Genomic DNA, 17315 nt, shown 5'->3' with positions numbered 1-17315 from the left:
TACTCAAGAGAGGTGGACCAGAACCACCTCTGACACCCACCCCACCCTTACCGCTCCCTACGGGATTCGAAGGCGGGATGTGGCCTGCCTAGCTCTGATACCATGTCAAACGCCTAGCCAATAGGACTTTCCAGGAGGTCACCCATCTTAGTACTATTCTTGCCCAAACTCGTTTAACTTTAGAGTTACGTGTCAGACGCCTAGCCAATACAACTTAACAGACCGGTCATTTGGGTTGTATTGGTTAGGCATTTGACATGCTATCAGAGCTGGGTACCACGTTCCACGTTCAAATCCCAGCGAAAGCGGTAGGGAATGAGAACGGTGGGTGTCAGAGTTAGGTGGTTCTGGTCCACCTAGGTTAGGTTTCGTCCACCCCTGGTCCACTGATGGGTTAGGTACTTGGTTTTTCGCACTTAACAGATTGGTCTTTTGGGTTGTATTGACTAGGCGTCTGACTTTGAAGTTAAGCGAGTTTGGGTGAGAGTAGTACTAGGATAAGTGACCTCCTGGGAAGTCTTATTGGCTAGGCGTTTGAGATGGTATCAGAGCTAGGCACGCCACGTCCCGCCTTCGAATCCCACAGGGAGTGGTAAGGGCGGGGTGGGTATCAAAGGTGGTTCTGGTCCATCTCTCTTGAGTAGGTTGACTTTTCGCACTTAAACGACTAGTCTTTTAGGTTGTATTGGCCAACCTTTTGACATAGAGACCTCGGGGACGCAGGGAGACAAGAGAGGGGGTGCGGGAGAGAGGGAGAAAAAAATGAAAATAAGAAGAGAGGGGGGTACGGGGAGAGAAGGAGAAAAAAAAATGTCGAGGGTTCAAACCTGACCTTTACTTCATCTAGATGATTGGAAAAAAAGGGTCGAAACCAAATTCCATAAATTATAACATGGAGATGATGTTCAACTTCATCTTAGTTATCGAGATGACTTGAAGTCTGGCGCTCTACTAACGACGTCAGGAGATGAATTGAGTAATGTGGCTGAAGTTCATCTCCTGCATCAAGTTGACTAACGCCCCTTAATCTCATTTTGGACTCTAATCCTAATCTTGCATCAACTTAAAGACATGACATTTTATTAACTTGAAGAAGATGAGGAGTGAACTCCACATGAAAACCCCCAAAGTAATTCTTAAGGGAAGTTAGTTTCAAGCTTCTAAATAAGAAAAAAATTCTTCAATTCATTAAACATAACAAATTGAGGTCATTTTGGCATAATACATTTTTGTTAAAATGTGAACATAGCACGAGTCAACTCCTTCCAAAATGATTTATTTTATGAACTTCTCATGCCTGCAGAATTGTTTTCTACTTGATATAATATGAAGTCCTTGTAGCCATGATAGCAGCCTTATTGATAAAATATTAATCTGAGATAAACTAAGATTATCTTTCGAAAACTATAGAGTTTGTTTTTTTATAGGTATTGGCAGAGCTAGGAGTTGGGGAATCATCTTGCAGGGGTACAAGAGTCGCGGGATCTTCTCTGGGCTAAACCATCGACCTCTTCGGAGGCTGGAACAATGAAAAGGTCAGCTGCACCGAAGAAATCGTAGCTTTTTCTTCGTTTACAGTGTCTGGAAAGGGCAGGGGAGGAGTAAGAAAAGAGGAATAGGAAAATCCGGAAGGTACTTCTACTCTTGGTGGGGGAGCCTGGGAAATTTGCAATTGAGGAATCTGTCGAGTTTTCCCTTCTTGTCTGTGGATACTTTTCGGGGCGCAAAATCGTGGGTTGATTAGTTTGCTTTTTTACCATTTTCTCTGCTTTGGGTCTATATCTGAAGAGAGAGCGATGGTACGTGTGGGTTGTCTCGTCCCATGTGTGGGTCTCCGATCGAATTGGGAGAGGTAAGAGTTTTCCATTTTATCTATTTGGGTTGTCTCGTTCTTATTGTGGGGGGCATCTGGATTTTCCTAGTTTGGGGGTTCTGTCCGCAAAAGGGTGATTTCCCCGCAGTTGGAAATTTGGGGTTTGTTTCATTTCTTGGAAGGTTAGTTCAAGTTGGGATATTCTGTAGGGGGAAGAGCTAGAGCTGATGTGGGCTTAGGGTCTTCAGGATATGGAGACGTCTGGAAGTAACACCGATCCATACAGGAATTCATCAAGCGGAAACGGTTTACGAAGATACGGGGTGCAGTTCTCTGCGTCCAATTTCATCCAGGCTCCGCTCACGGCACTTCTGGAATATTCTGGGATTTTCCGCGGCCGGTCCAGCCACCAAGAAAGTGAAGCATTGATCAATGGTGGGGTTGGCACCGGACTCAGGGATCATATGCAGACTCGGTTGGAGGAGTCTGCTGCAGGGACCGGCGGTGGGGAGGTGGCAATAAGGATAATTGGTGCGGGTGAGCAGGAGCACATCAGGGCGGGGCCAGCCGTGTCTGTGGCCCAGGGAAGAGAAGGTGGTTCAGGTGAGACTGGCGCTTCACCCGAATCAGTGGTTGGGCCGGATCGTCAGTCGGATGGAGGTGGGGCTGAAGGTGGATCCACTCGAGGAGGAGCTTCCTCTTCATCCGGGGTTGCTCCTGCTGATTCAGCAAATGGAAGTGCTGATGGGGAGACTGGAAATGGTACTGGAGCTAACAATAGAGATTCTTCATACCAGAGATATGATATTCAGCAAGCAGCAAGATGGATTGAGCAGATTCTTCCATTTTCGTTGCTTTTACTGGTAGTCTTCATTAGACAGCATTTGCAAGGTAATGTTCAAATGTCAAATAATGAGATAGTGTTCTTGGTAATTAGATGGCTTTGGATTGGCTTTGAGTTCAAGAATATAATGTCGAGGTCCTCATCACTAAAGATACCTTTGATGGAGGCTGTGCAACAGCTTATCCCTTCAACGGGTTTTTTTTGTCCAAGGTATCTAGAAGCAGATATCAATTTTATTTGGAAAATCTGCTTTCAGAGTCATGATTAATGAAGTGGAAAGTCTTGGCATTTGGGAATGCCATGACATGGTTCTTTACCACTAGATGTTGGCCTGGCAGTTTATATGTAATGTTTATGGTTTATTCTCATCTAGTTTCTGTTAAAATTTCTACATATTGTGTTTATGTTTCTAACCCTAAAACAAAAGTTTGTAAGCATGGATAAAAATATAATTAATTTTTCAAATGTTGGCGACGCATATACACAGACCACAACTTGTACACTGGTGAAGCTTGGAACCGAGAGCTCATGATAGAAACCCTGCAATGTGGCTATTGAGAAAAAAAAAACACCCATCCACCTAGGAGTGTAATTATTGTAAATTGTAAAAATTCCATTCTGAAAAACCATTTGAATTTTAGCTTCCTTTCCCCTTCCCCTTGTGTTTGTATGGTTTCGAAAGGTTTCCTGGAAAATATAGATAATGATCTGTCATTTTTTGGTCCTTACATGCTTATCATCATGTGAGAGATGTTGTTAGTGTGAGTGCTTCCACAGTGGTTATCAGCTTTGAAGATCTTGAACTTCTTAATTGGGGTTGGGCCTCTAAACTTTAGTTAGTCATTTTAGGATAGTCCTGACCCCAAATTAGCATGCTATCAGAGCAATCTAAGCCCAAGTTTGTTTCTGCTCTTTTGGCGTGTTTTATGTTCTCCCTGCCTTGGGTTGGGTTGTCATTTTAGGTCTGAAGGCTAGTTGCCTGGGCTTGGAAGTGGGTGAATAGTTCCACATCAGTTGTAGCCTTGTCATATTGGATGGTCCTGGGCACAACTTCTGGTGTTGACCCTACTCCAACATATGGTACTGCTGACTCATGTGAAATAGTGAAATTCATGTTTGGGACTTTGTGACTGATATACAACTTACTAAACTCTTGCTTTCTGGCATGGTTAAGAATTTAGTTTAGCTGTACATGGAAATGAAAGAGCGGCTACCAATAGGAAAATTATCTTGATTTTTATATTATCTTGATTTTTAGTAGTGTTTTCATATTTAGCTGTTTTTTTTTTTGAAAGTTGATTACATACAGACACACCTCTCTTACCCCTAGTGAGACTTGAATCAAAAACCTCACACCAGAAACCTCCATATGACCATGGAGCCAAAGGCTCAAGTCAGCTGCTTCCCATCATTATTTTTATTTTTGTTAGACTAAAATTAATAAAAGAAAAATTGTCCCTGCTTTCAAAGTTTGTTCTTTTCTGTAATTTAACTCTACCTGTTTTTTGTGATTATAAGCATAACAATACTTTAAATTACCGTTTCTTTACATTCACCATGTATACTGCTTTTTGTTTTTTTTATGAAAGGTGATTTTGTTAAGAGAACCAAAAAAGGAGGAGCTAACTCCCAAAAAAAAGGTGATTTCGCCGTGTATACTGCTTGATTATATCTATTTTGATGTTGTCCTCACCGTGCCCATACTTTTCTTTCTGTAATGCCTCCTATATATAATATGCTTAAATCAGTGTTTACTTTTTCTTTACTTTTGCCGTGTATACTGCTTGATTATATCTATTTTGATGTTGTCCTCGCCATGCCCATACTTTTCTTTCTGTAATGCCTCCTATATATAATATGCTTAAAATCAGTGTAGGTATATCCTCTTTCATATGTGACCTTTAACATCTGAAAGGACACAATATAGTATCTTATTTCTCTTTACCGTTCACCCTAAGAATGTCAAATATTGTCTGTGCCACTCCCCTATGTTTAGTTCTTCTCAAGCTAATGACATTTCACCTCTCTGACCTTGCAGGTTTCTTTGTTACTATTTGGATTGCAGCAGTGATGTTTAAGTCAAATGATATTCTGCGTAAGCAGACAGCTCTAAAGGTACTGTTAATATAGTTTGTTCTTATGAACTTCTCAAATTCATTTTTCTTGATTCTGATTCTGGTACAATATTTTAATTCTTGATATTATCTTCTTGGTTTGACTTGGCATAGTTGGAAATTAGTAGGGAGTCTTCAGATTTTTGTTGTTGTTTTTTTTATGATGGTTTTTGAAAGTCTGCCTACGAGATTTTATTTTTTAGCCTTTAATGTTCTTGCATTGTTTGTTATCACAAAATTTCTTCCATTTTACATTGAATTCTTTTTTATGAGGGGTCAAATCTTAACTACAAGCTTCTTCTTCTTCTTCTTCTTCTTCTTCTATTTGATTTTATTAATTTTCCCCTCTAGTGAGCTGAAATATTTACTTACTGTACCATTCTACTGGGTGTTACATCTTTGTGCACTTTTACCATTTCTTCCACTTATTATGTAAGAAGTGCTTATTGCCTTGCCATGAATTGTTTCATAATGCATTCTTACAAACCGAACTAACTTAAACATGAGTAGTAATCATGATTGTGCATTCTCATTAGCTCTTTTTAGAGTCTGGAAGAAGAGGCTCAGTTTAATTCTCAGTTGTTACTTCTTCAATTTTTAGATTATTTTTACACCTTTCACCAAAATTAGCAGTTGATTGGATTTATATGATCATCAAGCAAAAAAAAAATATTTGCGATGTACGCAGTAGATTAACTATTAGTTGATTTCTGTGCAGGGGGAGAGAAAATTTTCTGTTCTGGTTGGAATTACATTAGTTTTCATGCTACATGTAGTTGGAGTATACTGGTGGTACAGAAATGATGATCTATTATATCCTCTGGTCATGCTTCCTCCGAAAGAAATACCACCATTCTGGCATGCTGTGTTCATCATCATGGTCAACGGTATTTGATCTCTTTTCTGATTATTTAAGGCTTAGGTTGTTCTGTTATCTACTGTTTTACATATTCAGTGTGTAGTTAGTTAAGAAAATGGTCAGGGTGTAACATTGCCAGAAATAAGGGAAAAGGCCTAATATGCCCCTCTCTCACTCTTTCTCTTCCACACTTCTCCCTTCTCTCTGCTTTTACAGAGAGGGGGATCCTCCTATCTGTATGTTGTGAGAAGGGGGAGAAGGGCTCCTTGACCCTCATCATAGTCGAGGGAGCAGAGGTGGCGGGAATCTAGTGGAGAGAAGGGAGCTCTTGCCACTCTGTTCTTTCTGTTTTTATAAAAAGGAGGGCTCCTCTCGATGAGGGAGAGAGGGAGCACCCTCTCCTCTTCACAACTGTGTGGGAAGCTGCACAATTGCTGTGGGGAAAAGGGGGCTTTTCTTCCTCTTTTTCTAGGGGCATTGGTTGGGATGGAGTGGGGATAAGGGACTGGGGACGGGGTTGAACTTTCAACCATGTCAAAAAGTAGGGCAGGGATGAGGTGATAGGGTGGGAGTCTGGGTTGGGCCTTTTCTCGATGTCAGCATGGGTGGGGGTCTTTTGGGTTGGCTATTGCATGATGGCCACATAAGGGGGTTTCTAGGATGAGGTCTTGGGTTCAGGTCTCATCTAGGTACAGGATTTGACTTTTCAAAAAAAAAAAAAAGTCTAAAACCTCCTTTTCTGGTAAACAATCTTTTATGTGCAGCTTGTGTCTGTCCTTTTTGAACAAATAATAATGTTGCATGACCAAAACAAACTGTAATTTGTACAACATATAAAAAAAAAAATCAGCTCTGCAACATGTCTGTGTGTTTGTTCCTTAATGCTCTCTCTCTTTTCAAAATGAATGATTTAGAGCTTAGAAACTATTGTATATACTATTTTATATCTTCTCTAAAATTTCATAGATAATATTTTCTTCAAATATTTGTGTCTTGTTCTTTAATCTTATTTATTCTATTTTTAGAGTGGTTTCTCAACATAGATTTTTTCCAGATACTATGGTGCGGCAAGCAGCAATGGTATTGAAGTGTATTTTACTGATGTACTACAAAAATAACAGAGGCCGTAACTATCGTAAGCAGGTAATATTCTTTTCCAATTTTTGTGCTTCTAGTGCAGTTATTGTTATGAGAAGCTACTAGAACCCAAAATATTCTGAACTCCATTAAATCTGATTGATAGCCACCTAATAGCTGTTACAATGAAGCTTGTCTGACTATTTTATGTATTTGGCTTTTCTAGGGTCAAATGCTAACGCTAGTAGAGTATCTTCTTCTTCTATACCGTGCATTGTTACCTACCCCTGTTTGGTATCGGTTTTTCTTGAACAAGGAATATGGGAGCCTATTTTCGTCACTTACAACGGGATTATACCTAACTTTCAAGCTGACATCAGTTGTGGAAAAGGTAAGAGTTGTATGATTTTTTTCTATTAATAATCTGAGGGCTCTTATCTCTAGGTGGCTACAAATTGTTCTGTGCACATGTTTCCTTTTAAGAAGAACCTTTTTGGAGATTCATGAATCAATTGTGCTCTGAAAAAAGTGAGGTTTACCCGAATATATCAGTTTCTCATCCATCCATGTGACAGATCTGCCTAGGGGTTTAATGTCATCCATTGATAATGCAGATTATGCTTATTTTATTTTTTATCCATAGCTAATTAGTGGCCCAAAATTATGAATTGGTGGCTATGATGCATTTACATCTCCATTCATTGACAAAATGGTTCAGATCCTATTAACTTGATTCTTCTTCTGCCTTTTTTTTTTGTTTGGGTGTCAACCTGAAGTAAAATTCACGAAAAGAGCATTATCATCAGAAACTTATCTTTACATGCTTACTGAAATATTTGCAGTTCTTATTCATTTGTATGTAATTATTGTTCTCATTGTTGAAGTTGATGACAAATTTTTTTGAACAAATATTCTTACTGTTTTTTTTTTTTTTTGAAATGATGAAATATTCTTACTGTTATGATTGTAATCATTGCTATTGTGTGAAGTAACCATTGCTTGGTAGTATAAAGATGCAGTCAAGGTAACTTTTGCTTGGTATGACTATAAAGGATTTAATGTATTGTTTATCTTTCTTTTTTCTACATGTTATATTTAGGTCCAATCCTTCTTCACTGCCCTGAAGGCATTGTCACGTAAAGAAGTACACTATGGGTCATATGCAACTACTGAACAGGTAATCTCCACTGCTTTCTCCGCATGTTATTTTTCTTTGAAAATATCATTGCAGCCTGTATAATCACCTATATCTATTAGAGCTTGCAGAACGATTACTCTCATGAGGTATATGGGAACACTTAAAAATGTAAGGTATGGAGTTCACATGACTATTGAAGGGTTAATTATGTATTATACCTTCAAATATTGCATTGTTACATGTATACCTCTGGTAGTTTAACATTTTTTAGCGTATGCTCTTTCTTTGTGTTTATTATTGTCTATATCTGTTAATTAACTCTAAACTTGGCATGGAAAAGTAAATATAACTCCAGAAGAATGTTCTTCTATAATATGGATTGATGAATCCATAATTCCAATGCTGGGATATGGGTGGATGAATCCCTAATTTCAATGTGGTCCTAGGCTGCTCATCTCTTCTGCTATCAACGTAAAATCTACCTTTGGATTACTGTAATTTGGCATTTTCTCCCGATGAGTGGTTTGCCGAGAAAAGTGTGTGTGAGATCTCTCTATGACTCTTTGAATGGAGCTTGATTTGCTTTAAAATGCCCTTGAGTTTCCTTGCTTCAAAGGTACCATCTAATGCACCTAAAGATGCTGAAGGCAGATTTATCCAACTTAAATAGTGGCCAACATAGGTAATGGTGTTGAGATGTGAAATGTGATAAGAAGATAACCTTTATAATATTCACACAAGTCATACTTATTATCCTCTAAACACTAGATTCATCTCATCTCCCTGTTGTTCTGTATGAGGTGCATGATATCTGATGTCGCCCAAACTGATAGCACCCAAACTAAAGCATCCTATATATATTGAAGAGGAAAATGAGTACAATATCTCCCTGAAGGAAAGCCAGGGTAAAAAGTTCTTCATAGCATGTTCTTCTATTTTGAGTCTGTGATACCTTTTGGGTAGTATGGTTGAAAAATATGAGATTTGGGAAGAAAATAGAAGAGAAGAAGGAGAAATCTGGGAAGAGAGCAGCCTTGCTGCCTTGGAGCTCGTTTCCAAAAAAACACGTTTTAAGTGATCTTTTACAAAAGGAAAAAAATGCCCCTCAATACTCATAATTGCATATCTCCTAAAATACATATAAATTGAATGAAAATTGAACTGTAGATAAACTAAGACAGTGTGTATCTAACAGTCATAATATAAGAGAAAAATGTAATATTAAAATGACTAAAATACCCCTGAACTGATATTTTAACATTGGTTTTGGATCTCTGTTACCCGCCTTGCTGTTTTTTTCATTCCGGTTCTTATTAAAGTTTTCATCCTTCAAAATAACATGTTGGATCACTTTTTTCTCATCCCGTGCTCTTGATTATCAGAAAAATATAACTATATTCTGAAGGTTATGTGACAATTTCCTTCCCTTTGGCTTTTGTTGTTGCTCTACATTTATTAGAGTCTCTTAATGTGAGGTCTTGTTTCATGTCTCACTCATGGGAAATCTCGGGTGCATGTGTGTAATCAATATTCCCAGAAGTATATAAAATAGAGAATGTTATCTAAAGCAACTAAGTGAAAAGTGCAGGTTATTGCGGCTGGTGATCTTTGTGCTATTTGCCAGGAAAAGATGCATGCACCTATCCTACTTAGATGCAAACACATATTCTGTGAAGATTGTGTGTCTGAATGGTGAGTTTATCACTGGTTAATTTTTATTTTTTTGTTCTTTAAATAATATCCTTATTCCTCCCGGTAGTTGCTAGCTTTATGATATGGTGCTTTTTAACCTTCATCGACTTCATTCAACAGATTATGTTTGATATATTTATGGATGCATATACTTCGCTAACATATAAGATGGTTTTGTTTTGGCCAGTCAGAATTGTAAGGGAGGGCCTTATTCCCTTGCTCATCCTCAAAAAATTGAAACCAACTCATATTGCTTCTTCTTGCCTAATATTTAATTTAGTTTTTTTTCTTTTTCTTGGATGAATGTTTTCAATAAATGCACCTCGGAGCTGTTGGTAGTGTTAAGTTTGTCTTGACTGTCTTGTCTTCGCAACTCGTCCCCATTAAGCGTATCTCTTTACTCTTTAACAACATGGAGGGTTTAATTTGCATTTTTTTCAGGTTTGAGAGAGAAAGAACATGCCCACTGTGCAGAGCATTGGTAAAACCTGCGGATCTGAGATCGTTCGGTGATGGTTCAACCAGTCTTTTCTTCCAGCTATTCTGAAAATCTCACCTTGTCATGGGAAAAAACACTCGAAGCTAAAATTCTGGTTGAATGAAGAAAGCTGCATGGAATTGAAGCTCTCTCCCCACACATTCATCCCTCATTTTGAGTCACGGATGCAAGATTGTTTTTGGGGTGCAAACACTGCAACATGTAGAGTCACGAACAGATTTGTTCTGAACTACAATGGAGAATTGAAGGGAAGGAGATGCGGTTGTTGGTGTTCATATTGCTGTATTCAATGTTGTAATACCTTGGAAGCCATATATATGGGGATTTTTTTTCTTCTGATACTACAGATTGGTGGGTGTCTGTTCATTACATGTTCTTCTGAAGTATAAATAGAATATTCACATGTTATAAAGCTTATGAAACAGAAGTTGAACGCTTGGTGGTGGTGGTGGCCGTTCTACTACTGCTCAGTAAGAACTTAATTTAAGCAAAGTTCAGAGTTGTAATCAAATGCCATGCAGACTGCAATAAATCTATGCTTCTAAGGTGCAATTATGCGGTAGAGTGGAACTGGGAACAATCTTTTATTTTTGTTTTTTTTGTTTTTATGAACCATTGGAGGGCTTAAGAACAGATTGTGCTTTTGGCTTACAGGCTGAAATCTTGTGAAAGAAGGAAATGCTTTTGTAACTTCCAAGAAACATGTACCAAAGCTCTTAAGAGATTCAATTGAAAGTTTTATAAGTTTCCCCTAAGTAAAAGATTTAAAACTTTAAAAGGAACCAAATGGTTTGAATTAAGATTTTTCAATGAAATTAGTACTACTGGACTCCAAACTTTAAAAAAAAAAAAAAACCACCTCACTGCACATTCTGCTCTGGTATGCGGATCGAAAAGGGTGATCAGGTGGTTCCTGCAAAGTCTGTTGATCAGCTCCAGCGACTGCTGGACTCTACTGATGAAGTAAAACGATGGGAAAAATGTTCCACATACGAAGTACCTCCCTGGCTTGTGCAGCGGAGTGAGAAGGTTTACAGGCCAAAGCAGGTTTCAGTCGGTCCGTTTCATTATGGCGAGGCACAGCTGAAGGCCATGGAAGAGCACAAGCACAGAACCCTGTCCCAGTTCTTCAAAAGATCAAAGAAAACTCAGTGACTTGAAGGAGACGATGAAGGAGATTGTGGCTGAGGTGATGGATTGTATGAGGAACTGGATGAAGAGAGGAGAGATGATGAAGATAAGTTTTGTGAGCTGATGATACTTGATGGTTGCTTTGTGCTGGAGATATTGAGGCTATGGTGCCGGTGATCCGTTGTTTGGTGAGCGGGGAAGGTGTACTGTGGTGCATAAGTTGATGGAGGAGCTGTTGCTGGAAAACCAGGTGTCCGTGGTAGCACAAACACAAGAAAACCAATCAAAGAGAATTTTTTTCTATGGCGGCAAATTTCTTCTTGTGGAGTTCCTTGCTTCAATCTCGCGAGCAGGTCACATACATGGAGTCATTTCTGATGCTTTTCATGGGAACCTGCACAGAAGCAAGCAAGGAAGGATACAAGCCACCCCATCTACTAGATCTCCTGAGGCTCAGACTTGTAGGAACACAATCTGGTACGGAATTGCAAGGGAGACGAGACTCTCTGGTTCTCATCCTGACATTAAACTAGAGAACAACGTCCTTCACCTCCCAGTTCTCATCCTGCTCAAAGTGAACGAGTCTCTGGTTGAATGCCTGGGCCTTTGAGTCCAATCCTAAGGTGAATCTACTAACAATTTAACAACTCTAATGGATTATCATTAAAAACATAGGGCATTCAAAACACTGTAAAGCTAGTAATGCAAGAAAATATTAACGAGTATTATTGGGTTGGTCATTGTTGTTATCCTTAATCTGCAAGAAAATTTTAATGAGTATTAGCATACTTTCACTTAGGTTTACAACAACCAAATAAGCACACTAGCCTAAAGCCATAAGGAAATTTTCCGACAGCTATCTAGGTTACACAAAACTAGACCCACATAGGGATTTTTAGTAGCTCACTAGGTATATTAGTCTAAACCCGCAATGGATTTTTCAATTTGCTAACCTCTACTTCTCAACTACAACAATTTGTCTAAATTTGTTTGGGGAGTGAAAGGTCTTGAAACCTCGAGGCTTGACCCAAAATGAAATGATTAATTCTTACAATGTAGTTGAATGTAAATGATCTTTGAATAGGTTGATTTGATAATCCAAACACAAACAAAGAGGTATACCAATCTAAAGATCCTTTTGATGTACAACTTAAACTAGTCTTAATGACTTGATTTGATTTCAAAATGCTAGTTCAATGTAAATCTAGGATTTTTTTTTAATTAGGGAATGGGGGACAAAATAACTCAATGTAATATTTGATTTCAAAGTATAGTCCACGAATAGTAATCTAAATTTTAACGGATGATCTCAAACTGTTATGGGTCTAGTTCAGTGTACTTGATCAATTATGACTGATCTAACTAGAAATTTGAGTATGTAAGTACTTAGATTTGAAATCCTATCCTCAAATTTTAATGTTTTGTAAAACTACTTTCAAATACCCTACCAAATTTTAATGTACCTAAGAGTGATGGTTAGCCTAATCAGTTGCATAACATTCATTATAGTGCCCAAAACATTCCACTAAACCTGTGTTACATAACATCTCAAGGCTTAAACTCAACTTAGTTCATTTCCTCCATGGGCATAGTGAGTAAGGTTGCTGGTATCAGCTGCTCTAAGTCCAAAACATAATGGACATAGCACATTACATAACATCTTTGGCTAAACTTTAGTGTTACTTAACATCTTAAAGACTCGAGCTCAACTCAATTTGTTTCCACCCCTAGAGCCTTAATGGACATAACCCGTTACAGCCTCGAAAACATTGACTAAAGAGTGTAACATCTTATGTCACACATTATATAACAGGATTGTATCATGAACTGGTTATCTTATAGACACGTTCATGGTAATGTAGCATCCATGCAAGCTTGCCAACGTTCAGGAGTATCAATGGCGGTCCTCCAAAATGACCACGATCACCCTCTGGTTCCGGTATATTTGTTCTCCTCAAGCTGGATCCCATTTCGTTTGATAAGCAGTAGACCCAATTGTAAAGATGACTGCAACATTCAAGAATTATTCTCTCCGAGAGTCAGGCACTAGGTTTCCCAGTTCCTGCAAAAGCTGCATTTTTATTATTTTTTAAGAGAGAATCTGCAGGCAAATTTGCCATTCTACGTTGGATAATTTGCATTCATCGTCCCCAAAAGCAGGACTCAGGCCTCTTCACAGTGCAGACTGCGGACCTTTCTGCTGCAAGAGCATCGACGATTCGGTAAAAAAATTGAAATGGTTCAGGGCGAGTCCGACGGACGTAAGAAATTTCTTCCTGTCGACACTTTATCCGCTGGCTTATACAGAACTGTGCCAACTTTTTCTACAAGAATAAAGAAAAAGTATGGGGTTTTTCAGGTTCTTTTGAAAATCCTTCTGCGTTGTATCTTTTTCTTTATTCGGAAAACTCTGAAAATACAAGTTCATCATCATTCGGAAAATACACCACGTGCCTCCTCGCAACTCTCACAAGCAAACCCTAAGCTTTCCCGCTCAAATCTCGGAAGCAGCTATCATGTATTCCTCCAGGAGACAATAACCTCTATGTGCTTAAACAAAGATCAAAACAGTGGTAAATCCTATGCAACACCGTAACCCAAGTATGTTCTCGCTTCTTCCTCACCACGCATTTCCATTTTCTTGTTCTTGAAGATCCATCTTAGTTTTCCATTTATGGCATGTTTAACGCCCCTGGCCTCTCTCCTGTTTCCTTCCACATTCGTCCCAGGTCAGCCACCCAAGAAAACAAATTCGTATACATTAGGCAAATGGAAGAATTTTAAACTGTCATAATTTACCATCGATTCTGAATACATTTTGAGAAAAAAGAAAATAATATGTTCTGAACTTCGATTCGATAAACTAATAGGGTTGCAATCCTTTTTTCTGTTCTAAGGATGCTACTGAAGAACAGAAAAACATCGTGCGACCCATTTCACCTTTCATGATCAAAAGGTTGAATAATTCTTGAAGACAGACTAGGATTGGAAAAGATCAAACAAACAATCAGAACCTGTGGGGGTGCGAGTCCTGGGGTCTGCCAAAAAAGGGAATAAAATGCCTCTGCAAACCGCAGGTAGTACCCATTCTCCATCATCTCCACTCTCTACTCAAGAAACCAAAGTAAAAAGCAGTAGCACTGATACGATAGTGGGTTCCACCCAGAAGACATTTCATGGCAGAAAAATCTTGTTAACACTTAAACTCACAACCTGATATTTTCTCAGAGGCGCAGGAGGAAGAAGAAACAGGTACAGGCATGCACATCCCAGATTTCCAGAAAAGTAGAAAAGTAAGAAAAAACTAACATGCGGTGTCTCCATGGCGTATCAGAACAACATATTTCAATAATCTGAAGGACTAATCCATAGAATCCATAATAAAACAAAAGTGCTCTCCTCCCAAAACATTTAAATCAGATCGAAGTGTACTTTCAATATCAGAACTAACCATAAAAATTGAGCTTCGAGTGCTTTCAATAATCTTTATCAGAACAGTAATTGGTACTTGCAGAGAGAAATTAATTTGGATTAAATAATCTGATGGTTCCAAAAGGAAAGCAGAAAAATATTACCTAAAAGTTGATTCAATGCCGCTCCAAGCTGACAAGATCGTACTCCTTCCCTCGGTTTCCGAGGTGGGTAGTGCTCAATAGTTGGCTGGTTTGGGAACCTCTTTTTTTTTTGCTAAATAAAATACAGAAAGCACTGGAGGGTTCCCAAGATAAACTCAAGTTCCAATCTCCAGTCATGAAATATAATAAGCTGGTTTCAAGTTTCAAAGAAGGCCACTTCAGCCCTCCAATAGAAAACCGAAGAAAAGGTAGTAGAGCCCGAGCATTTTTCGTTTTTTTCCAGAGAAAGAGAAATGTTTCGTTTTTCAGTCTATCAGACTCAGCTTACCCAACTGGAATATCTGGATTAGAATAAGATGAAACCTGAGACAAGCCAACTGGGAGAGACGACACTTTAACGATGGATTGATGTGTTCAAGTTTTATTCTGTTACCTTTAACAAGAAAGATGACTAAGCTTAGGAAAGGAGCTTTGGAGGATCTTGACAGTTTACTTTTTCTTCTGTGTAGCGAAGCCTCAAAAGGGAAATGGCTGAAACATGTCTGCGCCATCCTGAAAATTATTAAATGGGTATGAACCCTAACCATAGAAGCTTTCTCGGAGTTCATACTAGTTGCAAAGATCACAGACTGCTCCCAGGTGAAACTCAGAAACTGCTAACTGGGTCTTGTAAAGAGTTGGGTTAAACCTAAATGAGATGAATATTAAGGATTCCAGGAAAATTAAGCTATTTGTATGACACTTATAATTGAAAAAACAAAGAGTAATCATAAAAAATATCGTAGATTTATCAACTTAGAAAAAAAAAAAGTAAAAAATCTATAGCCAGGCTATGCAATACATACAGTGAAATATACAAGGAACTGGAAATCAGAGGCAGTTATTAAAATCTAAGACAATTGAAATCTTTACCTGAACATACTTGTTTGCAAATTGGAAATCAGATAGAAAAACTGGCTAGAACAGAACTTGTTAGTGTCTTTCTTAGTATTTATACATCAAATTTCCCTTTTATTCTCAAGAAACTTATGAAGGAACTAGAATTCTTCTAAAATGCTACAACCAAATGGAAGAAATAAATCACCCAAATGCAGACAGCAACAGGGTGATGAGAAATTTGAATGATTAAAGAGCTCAAACACCAATCAACAGTTTCAAGTTTCAGTAAGAATTCAATCTGATATTCAATCTGATAATTGTTAACAAAGACAAAAAAATTAAAGGAAACAGGAGGTGGGAGCTCCCTTCAGTCCAAGCACAGGAGGAAAAGGATGAGGTTTATCTCCCGCATCATTCACACATTCACAAAGTAGCCATGGACACTTCTACCAAGTGCTTGAATGAATGAGTCGGCAGCTAAATCAACCCTCTAACCACCCATGAGTGGACTGAAGGAAGCTCTCTCAAGCGATTTCTTGAAATTTTGAACCCACAAAAGAATTGAAGAACATCGTCAAGATGTCAAATACAAAATTCACAGCAAATTACAGACATCCACAATTTCCATACTACCAAAAGAAGAACAGGTATTGGAACTCTATTGACAGAAAGAAAAAACAAAAGAAACTTCAATGTTTAAAGTTTATACGGAAAACCCCAAACTGGAACAGCATTGAAGATTCCATCCATCACTAGCCACAAATTAGTAGGTTTTCTTCTTATTCATCAGATATATTTCCACAACAAGTTTGCTCAGTGTAATAGAGTTTCCATAATCCTTGACAATCAAATGCAAAAGCACAAAATGAAAACCAAACTAAAAAATTAAATTTTGAAAAAAAGAAAGAATTGCTCCCCTTTTCTCCCTTTTAAAGTCTTAAATCTTCACGGAAGATAAACGTCATTCCATGCAATCGAAGGAACAAAATGAAATTTCATGAACAAGAGATCCCAAAAGGCTCAACTGGAAATCTCCAGACCCCCAAAGCTAGTTTCGATTTCCCGACAAATGAAAATAGCAAAACACAAAGGAGAGAACAAGAAGACAAAGATTTTTTTTTTTTTTTTTTTAAAGAGAAGCTTAAGAACAGCTTTCGTTTTGAAAATTTGTACCCAGAAACCACCTCAATTAGTTCTTCATTCCACGTCAAGATCATTTTAAGAAGCATTTGAATCTCTTCAGTTTACAGCAGTACCGTGATCAAGTTCGAATCAACCTGACAAGAACGAAGAAGAAATTAAAAACTGAATACCGTTTCTGAAACTAGTATCCAAGTGAACGAAACTGAAAAAGGCCGAGGAATCCGTCAGCAGTTCAGACCAGAAAAAAAAAAAAAAAAAAAAAAAAAAAAAAGAGAGAAAAAGAAACATCGACAGTGGATCTGATCAGCCTAACGGGGTGTTGTGATCAAACCCATGTAAGGTCATCTATCTATCCCAACAGTGAGAGATATTTTCGCAGCCACAGGAAACCAAAAATGAGTAAAGTTAGCAGCATCGATCGAGATCCACAAAAGAAAAACTCGAAAACGAGGAAGGACAACAGTGACACGGTGTAAAGATCAGACACCAGATGATGATTAACGATCGACCCATCAAGCTTAAATCCACGTAAAACCCAGAAATTCTACCCA

The 17315-nt window shown here is 38.3% G+C and overlaps 1 protein-coding gene across 3 annotated transcripts; it reads left to right on the top strand.

Moving 5' to 3' along the window:
• Window positions 1-1457: 1457 nt before the first annotated feature.
• On the top strand, window positions 1458-10652 carry LOC137966123 (uncharacterized). 3 transcript variants are annotated; one of them, XM_068812648.1, is made up of 9 exons: window positions 1458-1852; window positions 2023-2704; window positions 4696-4772; window positions 5490-5658; window positions 6685-6773; window positions 6934-7098; window positions 7807-7884; window positions 9434-9537; window positions 9979-10652. In XM_068812648.1, the coding sequence occupies exons 2-9, from the start codon at window positions 2065-2067 to the stop codon at window positions 10082-10084; spliced, it is 1428 nt and encodes a 475-aa protein (XP_068668749.1). In that variant the 5' UTR covers window positions 1458-1852; window positions 2023-2064; the 3' UTR covers window positions 10085-10652. The 3 variants fall into 3 exon arrangements, with proteins under 3 accessions (XP_068668749.1, XP_068668741.1, XP_068668757.1); XM_068812640.1 differs by having other exon boundaries at window positions 1458-2704; XM_068812656.1 differs by lacking the exons at window positions 9434-9537; window positions 9979-10652 and adding an exon at window positions 7965-9423 and having other exon boundaries at window positions 1458-2704.
• The last annotated feature ends 6663 nt before the right edge of the window (window positions 10653-17315 follow it).

Source organism: Aristolochia californica, unplaced genomic scaffold, assembly GCF_029961685.1.
Source record: "Aristolochia californica isolate CCGP_79_NKW_82.1479 unplaced genomic scaffold, dmAriCali1.0.hap1 SCAF_10, whole genome shotgun sequence".
NCBI lineage: Eukaryota > Viridiplantae > Streptophyta > Magnoliopsida > Piperales > Aristolochiaceae > Aristolochia > Aristolochia californica.
This window is presented reverse-complemented; position numbering and strand designations above follow the sequence as displayed.